At 37.6% G+C, this 11,187-nt stretch overlaps 1 protein-coding gene across 1 annotated transcript; it reads left to right on the forward strand.

Moving 5' to 3' along the window:
• Window positions 1-2,223: 2,223 nt before the first annotated feature.
• LOC131950546 (uncharacterized) lies at window positions 2,224-10,958 on the forward strand. The gene is made up of 5 exons (XM_059312756.1): window positions 2,224-2,412; window positions 5,547-5,829; window positions 6,455-6,583; window positions 10,171-10,336; window positions 10,799-10,958. The coding sequence occupies exons 1-4, from the start codon at window positions 2,273-2,275 to the stop codon at window positions 10,321-10,323; spliced, it is 705 nt and encodes a 234-aa protein (XP_059168739.1). The 5' UTR covers window positions 2,224-2,272; the 3' UTR covers window positions 10,324-10,336; window positions 10,799-10,958.
• The last annotated feature ends 229 nt before the right edge of the window (window positions 10,959-11,187 follow it).

Below are 11,187 nucleotides of genomic sequence, written 5' to 3' on the forward strand. Positions count from 1 at the left end.
AACACGCCTGACAAGCATTCCAACACGAAATAAAAGATTATAGTGTGGTCGGCAAATGGAAAAAGTTAAAACACAAGCTTCAAACATTGCTAGATTAAGACTTCTATTTTAGACATAGTGCGACAAGCGATTAGGGCAGGGGTTCCCAACCTTTTTTTACTCTAGAGCACATTCTAAACTATCGGTAGGGTGGCGGGCACCACCTATTTTAAATCGATAAACTCCTTCCAGAGGCGTAGAGACCCTTCCCGTCACCCGGGGACAAAACTTTCGATTTGCACCCCCCCCCCCCTCAAATTTTCGATTTGCACACCCCCCCCCCCTCAAATTTTCGATTTGCACCCCTCCACACCCCCCCCCCCCCCCCCCTCAAACTTTCGATTTCCATCCCCTACAACCGTTCAATAATGTTTTGAAAAAAATTATGTCTTTGTCGAATAGTGAGAGGCGGGCACATATGAATCGTTCGGCGGGCGCCATGGCGCCCGCGGGTACGGGGTTGGGAACCCCTGGATTAGGGTAAAGGTTATGACTATGACTTCTAAAATGTGGATCAGTGATTTTAGGTTAGTTGTGGTGAAACTTCGACAACTGTCTTTATACTGATTCAGCTTTTTTTTCTCATTTATTATAATAAGTAAACTGAAACAATTACATAATCTTCAATATAACGAAGCTCAATAAACAATTAACACAATTTTAAAGTGATACGTCTAATTCATAAATAAAACTTTTAAAATCGAAACCTGCTATTAAGTTTAACTTGTTCTCTCTCATGTTTTCACAAATAGTTTCTGCTATCAATGGCAATATGAATCAAATATCTAGGTAAAAAAAAACGCGCGTAATTCAGTTAGAACAGCCTGACCACTGACCAGTGATTACAACACATCCACGTGTTATTCAATTAGAACACACTGACCACTGACCAGTGATTACAACACATCCACGTGTAATTCAGTTAGAACACACTGACCACTGACCAGTGATTACAACACATCCACGTGTAATTCAGTTAGAACACACTGACCACTGACCAGTGATTGCAATACATCCAGCACTGACGAGTGGTCATTAGCCCGAGCCTGAAACACACTCCTAGAGTCTGTAATCAATACTGACTCTCAGAGTCTGTGATCAATACTGACACCACCCTGTCAACATCGAGTGAAGGCCTGTCAAAACTCAAAGGTTACATTCTGTGACGTCAGTACTGACGGCCCGGTCAGAAAATTGCCGGGAGCTCAATCAGCCATCTTGAATTGTGAGGCAGACATTTTAGTCCAGCTATCTTAATTTTAGAATGCTGAGACAGACTTTTGTTTAGCTTTGACACCTTACGAGTTTTAGGACAGACATTCGTTTAGCTTAGCCATATTACGAACGTGAGGGCAGACATTTGTTTAGCTAAGAATCTTAAAAAATTTAAAACAAACATTATTCAGCATTGAACACATTTGACGCTTTCTTTTATGGGACCAATAAATATTTTTCAAATCGTTTGCGGGGTTATTCAAACATTTGGTTACAAAATCTTGACTGTGTAGTGTTTGTACCTTTCCTATAGCTCGGACGTTTTTGTTGTTTTCGGTAATTAAAAATAATTTGAAAAAAGAAACCTAAAAAAAATTTCCCTCTGGGAAATACCGAAAATGTGTGCAAAGAATTGCCTTCTAATTAACTTTTTACAGTTTGTTTAACAACACTGAAAATAAAATCATTAGCCCGGATCATTCTGTTAACAGCCAAATGATTATTAAAGCCCCCCCCCCTCCCTCACAAACTTTTAATACAAGCTTTGGTGATCGTCTTTACCCTATGTCCGTCCCTCGATGAAGTTTTGCTTGAGTTATGTTGCTTTGGTTATGTTGCTTGGCATTTATAAATAATATCTTTCTTTATTTTTAAACAGCATATAAGTATAATCTGAAACCGATAACTTGACAAAATCTTAACAAAATGATAGAGATTAAGGTACCCTTTATAAAGGCTTTATAGCTTGGAGAAAGGGAGAATGGCTAAACGTTAGAAACCGGCCCTTTGATGTGTAACAACAATGCTGACATAATTAAATGAACATTAGTAAATGTCCGATATATTTTGAACTCTATGATTGATAATTAGGAACGTTTACAGCAAAACATGAAATAAAATACACCTACGAAGGAATACTTTTTAATTTACCAATTTTGTATTGCCGGAAGTACATGTTTTTAAAAAACTATAAACTCAGCACAAATGACAGGCTTTCTATGAGAAAATAAAAACAACCATGGGCTGTTCCATCTTTAAAAGTTCGCATGGCTCTTCGCAGTCTCCGGAAATCGCCAAAATCGTGGAGCGGCGACGGTCACGCGGGGCGTCAGCTTCAGGGCGCTCGTCTGTTTCTTCTACACCAAGAGGATCATTGAGGTACCGTATCGGGGAAATATGGTCAGGTTTATTGGGTTTAATAGCAAATAGAAATGATAAATTGATAGATCTAGTATAGATCTAGTGATACGGTTAGACGTAAAATACTTGTTTCTTGCAGGCGTCTCATCGTGATGGGTGGGTGGTGGGGGGAGGGGGGGTTGAATTTCCTTTGTTAAAATTTTTTTTAAATAGACGTTTTCTATTTTGCTGGGGAATTGGGTTGAAGTTCTACTTTCCTTCTCCCTGAGTAAAGCATGAAAGAAGCACTTGTATTGGAGTCTTCGAGCTAGGCAAGATGTACTTCAGGTGAATACCCACCATCAAGCAGCTTATTTTTTTGTATACGTTGGCTAATTTATTTGTTGTGGGGTGACTGGTATGGGAGGTGGTGTTGTAGTTGATGTCGGGTGGCTGGTATGGGAGGTGGTGTTGTAGTTGATGTCGGGTGGCTGGTATGGGAGGTGGTGTTGTAGTTGATGTCGGGTGGCTGGTATGGGAGGGGGTGTTGTAGTTGATGTCGGGTGGCTGGTATGGGAGGGGGTGTTGTAGTTGATGTCGGGTGGCTGGTATGGAAGGTGGTGTTGTAGTTGATGTCGGGTGGCTGGTATGGAAGGAGGGGGGGGGGGGTTGTTGTAGTTGATGTCGGGTGGCTGGTATGGAAGGAGGGGGTGTTGTAGTTGATGTCGGGTGGCTGGTATGGGAGGTGGTGTTGTAGTTGATGTCGGGTGGCTGGTATGGGAGGGGGTGTTGTAGTTGATGTCGGGTGGCTGGTATGGGAGGTGGTGTTGTAGTTGATGTCGGGTGGCTGGTAGGGGAGGGGGTGTTGTAGTTGATGTCGGGTGGTTGGTATGGGAGCTGGTGTTGTAGTTGATGTCGGGTGGCTGGTATGGAAGGGGGTGTTGTAGTTGATGTCGGGTGGCTGGTATGGGAGGGGGTGTTGTAGTTGATGTCGGGTGGCTGGTATGGGAGGGGGTGTTGTAGTTGATGTCGGGTGGCTGGTATGGGAGCTGGTGTTGTAGTTGATGTCGGGTGGCTGGTATGGAAGGGGGTGTTGTAGTTGATGTCGGGTGGCTGGTATGGGAGGAGGGGGTGTTGTAGTTGATGTCGGGTGGCTGGTATGGAAGGTGGTGTTGTAGTTGATGTCGGGTGGCTGGTATGGGAGGGGGTGTTGTAGTTGATGTCGGGTGGCTGGTATGGAAGGAGGGGGTGTTGTAGTTGATGTCGGGTGGCTGGTATGGAAGGGGGTGTTGTAGTTGATGTCGGGTGGCTGGTATGGGAGGTGGTGTTGTAGTTGATGTCGGGTGGCTGGTATGGAAGGAGGGGGTGTTTGATGTCGGGTGGCTGGTATGGAAGGTGGTGTTGTAGTTGATGTCGGGTGGCTGGTGGATGATATGGGAGGTGGTGTTTGATGTCGGGTGGCTGGTATGGAAAGGGCTGTTGTAGTTGATGTCGGGTGGCTGGTATGGAAGGAGGGGGTGTTGTAGTTGATGTCGGGTGGCTGGTATGGAAAGAGGGGGTGTTTGATGTCGGGTGGCTGGTATGGAAGGAGGGGGTGTTGTAGTTGATGTCGGGTGGCTGGTATGGGAGGGGGTGTTGTAGTTGATGTCGGGTGGCTGGTTGCTGGTATGGGACGTAGTATTATAGTCGAGTTTATCGCGTCATCATTAATTATCTGTTGGTTTGGTTGATTTTAATTCTACAAGCTGTTAAATTCGACATTCCATCTCACTTACTTATCATTAGAAATGTAAACCATTTTGAACGGGCTGATAAGTTTGTAAGCCTTCATCAGGGAGATGTAGTGTAGGTACACTGTGACGCCTTCCTCGTCGGCTAATCTTGTTGTCAATTTTTACTTTCTCGTATATGCGAAGTATAAAGTATTGTAATCGTGCAAAAAAAAAAAAATCGAGATTTTTACAAATCTCGACGTTTTACACCTCACTGATACGGAAAAACATAATTTTGCAATCTTGTCTGTATGTCTGTGTGTCTGTGTGTGTGTCTGTCTGTCTGTCTGTCTGTCCGTGTGTAAACACGATTACTTGAGAACCGTTACAGCTAGGTTGATGAAATTTCATATATAAGTATGTTATCAAAATCGTAGATCCGTATCAACTTTTGAGCGATTTCCGATAACCGGAAGTAATACTTTTCCTACTTTGAATTTTTCAAAAGCCTATAACTTGAGTACTATTTCAGATAGATAAATGAAATTTCACATGTAAGTAAAAGATCTAATTCTCTACCTTCTGTCAAATTTTGAGTAATTTCCGTTGACCGGAAGTAGTAATTTACGCTACTTCCGATTTCTCAAAAAACTAATGTAAATTTTTAAAGTACTAATAATATTGCGCACTATTATGCGCTTTTTTATTTGGCGTTCACTTGGTGTGCAATTAATTTGTCTACGAGATTTTATTCTATTTTTAAAACTTTAAGAATTTAAAATGGATTAAAAATCATGTCTATAGCCCGAGTTCCCATCCCCTGTTATTTTATATATGAATATTCGAGAAAGTTTAGGGGAGATCACTCCCGGTTTATTATGTTGTGTTTTCGCAAAGCTATTTAAGATTTAGCCTAAAATGAGAATAGCTCTTGAATCTCGTCCTTTCTCTCTTTCTTTTAATAATCTCAAACTAGCAAACCCCTAGCGCGTTCCTACGATCTCAGAAGAAACGAAATTCAAGGAAACTTAAATTATGATTATTTAATGCTACCAATTGTGTAATTTATTTTACCTCGTTTTCAAGCTATTCGCTGATCACTCATTGTAATAAGATGCACATTTCATAAAAAAATAACAACAGACCTTCAGTATACCTTGATCACCCTCCGCAAGGGTGAAGTAGAGCACCCCTCGTCGAACGCAACCATCCTTAGCCTACCGTATCCCTAGAGTAAGGCGTTCTTGAACATGATTGTTTATGATTATAAATGTAAATGATTATAGTGCTCATGGGGTGCTCCATGTCACACAACCTCAGAGGCGTTGGAGAACGCCCATGGTACTCTTTGATTGTCCTAATAGTACTTTTGACTCCTGTTGCCTTAGGTTATCGTGCATGCTAACTGAAATCATCAATGCCCACAGAAAAAAGCTGCGTTTTTGTTTATTTTTGCTATAGGTTATCGAGCATGCCTATTGAGATCATCAATGCCCATAGAATCAACCGAATCCTCAACAACTACAACACATCGTCCGTGTTTGTTACGGTAGACAAGTGCCCAACCCTGGATCCCAAAGACGTTGAGAAACTTCGAGCGTCTCTCAAGATAGTGACCAACCCTCCCAACCCCGACCAAGATTTACACCACTTTTCACAGTGGCTCTCCAAACAATTTGATATACTCGACTACTACTTTTCAAATACCAATGTAGACATACCGTCTATACCGTATCTTTCTCAGGTAAAGAGAAATACGACAGTATAAACGGAATAAAATATTGAAATAAGCCTACTCAATTTTCAGTTATTTTCAACGTGATTTCCTTTAAAAGTGTGAATGCAACGAGAGAAAAGTTGCTTTATTTGTTGTTGATGGAAGCTTTTGAAAAAGAATACACAAAGTATTCAGAATGGCAGAGATAAGTTGAACGAATGTTTTCGTTATTTTGAGAAAATGGAAGTAAATACACAAGGGCTCTTTTAGGCTAAATTTTATGCCAAATCCCACACCGGGACTGTCTTAGCATGCGTCTAAGCAGTTTAAAAATTTGATAGGTCGGAGGGTGCGGTGGTTTAAAACGAATACATAACTTTAGCAATATATACCGATATATATATATATATATATATATATTATATATATATATAAATATATATATATATATATATATATATATATAAAATATATATATATACATAAGTACATATATATAAATATATATATATATATATATTATATACATAAGTACATATATATATATATATATATATATATATACATAAGTACATATATATATTATATATATATATATATATATATATATATATATATATATATATATATATATATATAATCTACTTGACAGGATGAAAAGGTGGCACATCATCAAAAAGAAGTGAACAGAGTCATTATAAATTGCTTTGAAATGGCGTTTAATCAAAATCTTAGCTCTGCTCAAACCACTTTGAAAAGACTCGGTGCTTTCCATGCAGAGGTAATAAGATTTCATTGGTAAGAAGTGGCTGAACTAAAAAAAAGGCATCCAAATGTTCGGGATATTTATATATATGCATATAGGCCTATATATATATATATAGGCCCTATCCTAATATATAAAAGACCCCGTGCGCACTTCTCACTCTCTCTCTCTCTCTCTCTCTCTCTCTCTCTCTCTCTCTCTCTCTCTCTCTCTCTCTCTCTCTCTCTGTCCGCAAAATATTTTCGCCGGACATCACATCAGAAACGGCAGCGATATATGAAGAACTTTATACGGACTTTTGTTGAAAATAATATGTTAGATGTTTTAAATGTATAACCACAATTTTATTTAAAGAAGACAAATAAAAAAATCAAGGCGTATTCGAATGTAGAAAAACCATTTTAATTATGCAACCGGAAATGTGTTTAAAACTTGGGACAAGAACGCATTTAACAATGACGTCGCTTATCGTTTACACTAAAAAAAAAAGAGCAAGAAACTGATGACGTCATCTTCCGAGTTTTAGAATAAAAGAAATGAAGTATTTCATTCGAATATGATTTAGAGCTATGTACGCTATGAAATGTAACAATACGATTTTCTCGGCTTAAACTTAAACTTAAAAAAAATATTTCATCTATCTGGATTCTAGATCTAGAGATTCTAGATCTAGATATTCTAGATCATCTAGATCTAGAGATTCTAGATCATCTAAATCTAGAGATTCTAGATCATCTAGATCTAGAGATTCTAGATCTAGATGATCTAGATCTACGGAAAAACTAGACTTACACAGATGTAGACCCTACCTAGATCTAGAATCTATTCAAATAATAAATTTCTATACTAAAGTATTTCAGGCCTTAATTACTTTATTGAAATCTTTGTTTATCTATGCAATTTGCTAATCTCTATAATATATAAAGCTAAGTTGTCGGGTGCCCGATATGGCACTTTCCGGCGCCGCAGGCGCTTCAAATTTGGCAGCATCTTGCCTTGGGACGACGGAACACGGGGGCCGGTTGGCCGAAAAGTCTACGATGAGGGGGTCAAAACTGACCTCGACTGACCGGCGCCTTATATGGGCGAATTAATTAAGCATTCAAATTCTCAATGTTTTCGAAAGCCTAAGCGAAGCTGGGCAGCATGCCTAGTATATATATATAGGCCCTATATATATATATATATATATATATATATATATATATATATATATATATATATATATATATATATATATATATATTGCGTACCGGTATCCGCGATCTAGTTGTACACACCAGAGTGACAACACGTTTTGTAATGGTTTTATCAACACGATACTAATTGCTTATTTTAGAGGTGAGATCTCGTTTTCTAAAAAATATATTTTTGTAAACATTGGCGCTGGTTTGTCCACACTATCGCCTGCTATATGAAAGCATAGACTGCATTTTAATCACCCTCCGTACTAGTGAGGTAGAACACTTCTCCGACGCCCGGATGTAAGGGGCGTTGTGGGGCGCTCTCGGTGCCACTGGGGCGTTGGTGGCATTTTCATCATTGAAATGAAATATTTTTTTAGTATTTGCTTGATTTGCTGGTCGTTATTGCAGTTAATAGCATTGATTTGCTGGAGGCAAAAAAATGCTTGATCTACAATAAAACTGCAAATATAAATTTTATTGTACATATTCCTTTATATTTTATTCATGTTCTATAAACATTTTGCTCATAAACAAGGCAGACCACAGCGTGTGTATTGGGAAAATAAATATCTCTTGCATCTAAGATGGCAGCACTTTTGGCCTGTTCTTCACATGCGCTTTGCGTAGGTCACATGAATACCTACGTGATAGGTCATCCACTTCTTTTTCTCCTTCGTTCTTTATTAATCGTAACATTGGAGGGCATTTCCTTTCTTACGGGTCAACATGTTATGCGCAGCTGCGGCACGTTGACTCCGGCCTCATTCTACTTTTCTTTCTCGATATAACCCATAGCCTTTAACCGTCCAAGAACAATCTACAACGCAGGAATTGTTTGCTTTTGAAGTTTCTGCTATCCCCAGCCTCGTCTGTCCGTGGATCGAGAATTTTAGATTTGTAACTCTGCGCTCCCTGAGCCGCCCCTCTACTAAACTTGTGACTTCCGTGTTTGCAAGCCGACCTAGACTAAGGCCTGCCGTACTAATAGCTTATGCTCTTTTTCCTGCCTTTGTTTTTCTTTTTCTGTTTCCTTTTTTTACGAACTGATGTTCAAAGACTGTAGGGCTCGAGTAAGGATTATACCACTTATTTTTTATTTTATCCAAATAATTTCCTAAACTATTATTTTCGCTCTTTTGCCTTTGACTGGTTATCAAAAATATTGGACTACCAGAAGAATATTAAACAATTAGCTTCTACAGCGTTTTTTGCGTTCGTTTGGTGCACTATTTATTTTCTGTGTGATTTTGTTGTTTAGTTTTTTTCAAAAAATTTATAAAACACATTTTAAAACGTTATAAATCAAAACAACAATTTTAAGAACTTTTCGCATGTATGTGTTTGCCATTTATTTCTGAACGATTTTCGATAACCGGAAGGGGTATTTCGCTCTATTTCTGACTACTCCAAAACCTTCAGAATTTGATTTTATAACATATTCTCATAAAATGATGAAGCGTATGCGAAAACATTTTTTTACATTTGTGTGTTATCTCAAGAAAGAATATACTAGAAAGTTTAGGGGATTTCACTCCCTCTTTATTTTATTTCTATTTGTTTTTGTCACCAGACAATTTTCTCAACAAAAATGCTTAATTCAAAAACCTATTTGTACCTTTGTGTATCTATATTTGAATCTAAGAAACCAGTTTCTTATTCCCTGTTATGATTCTTTAGCTGTTTCCTCTAGAGTTACAGACATTTTTATACATTAGTACATCAGTACATGTACATAAAGTGTTAAAAAGTAGTTCCCTTTCAAACGTGACGTATATAGGGACTTGAACCCGAGACTAACGGGTTAGCCAACCAGCTCCTTCCCGTCCCTTCCCCTACAAAAAGTGTGCACTATAAAATTTTATACGGAGGAGTTTCATATATATATATATATATATATATATATATATATATATATATATATATATATATATATATAGTATATATATATATATATATATATATATATATATATATATATGTATATATATATGTATATGTATATGTATATGTATATGTATATGTATATGTATATGTATATGTATATGTATATGTATATGTATATATATATATATATATATATATATGTATATATTATGTATATTGTATGTATGTATATATATATATATATATGTATATATATATATATATATATATATATATATATATATATATATATATATATATATATATATATATATGTATATATATATATGTATATGTATATATATATATGTATATATATATATATATATATATATATATATATAATATATATATATATATATATATATAAGTATCTGTACATGTGAATGTCTGTTTGTTGCCTCACTATCGAGAAGTTGTCCATGTCACCAGCGTTACTTCCATATGATATATGATGTGTGGACTTTTGTCAAGCGACTCAATTTCTTTCAGTTCTATGTGACAGGTAAGGACGTGATGGCTTTTGAAGAAAGTTTCTTATTTTTCGTGGAGTCGATGGACAAAACGATGACACCCAGCCGTCAAACAGCTCTGGAAGAGCCATGTAGCATATGTATTTCATTCCATGATTGTAGGCATCAATGAATATAATGATAGGGTAAGTTCGACATTGTTGAATGTAATAAAATACGTGCACCATCGAGAAAAAAAAAACGTGTATCAGTGAACCGGAAGTATGACGAGAGAGTGAAACTTACGTTGATGCATGAGTTACAACATTAACTTTCATTAAGGATATCTTCTTCGTTCTTTTTTTAGTGTTGGATGAGATTCCCAAATAACACAAATAAGTATTACGTGTCAACTTGTTATGCGCCACAAAGGACGTTGACTCCTATATATTAGTTTTCTGTCCTGGAAGAGTTTGCTGTCTCCAGTTGGGGGATTCGAACTCGAAGCTTTTCGATTCAGCAACCATGATCTTTACCGACCCGACCACGCCGAATATAATGGATATAATGATATTAGACGTATTACTTTTAATTACTATAATAAACGTATCACACTGAAGTAAGAACTACGCTGTATATTTTTACGCTACATCAATTCGTCCCTACAGATTTTACGGAGTCTTGGGCCTAAGGATTACAAGAAGCAAAGAACCAACTCCATGTTCAAGTTAAAAAAATCGTAACCTCGCTATGCTGTTGGTCCTGGTGAGCTGCAGACAAGTCACGTGTTCTGTCGCCCGTCTCTCGGGTGCTGTGGAGTCAAATAAATTGAGAATATACCCCACCGCCAGATTTTCGTCTTGAAATTTATTTTTACTTTATCATACTTTATGTGCTACGTAGGGGGGGGGGGGGGAGTAGAGGGGACATGTGCAGATGTGAATACTGACTAAAAAAATGTAATTTACAAATTGTCAGAAAATAAACCGGGAGTGATCTCCCCTAAACTTTTCTTGAATATTCTTATATAAAACAACAGGGGATGGGAACTCGGGAT

The sequence above is a fragment of the Physella acuta genome, unplaced genomic scaffold, assembly GCF_028476545.2.
Source record: "Physella acuta isolate Inbredline_101_S28 unplaced genomic scaffold, ASM2847654v3 ptg000770l, whole genome shotgun sequence".
In the NCBI taxonomy this organism is placed as follows: Eukaryota; Metazoa; Mollusca; class Gastropoda; family Physidae; genus Physella; species Physella acuta.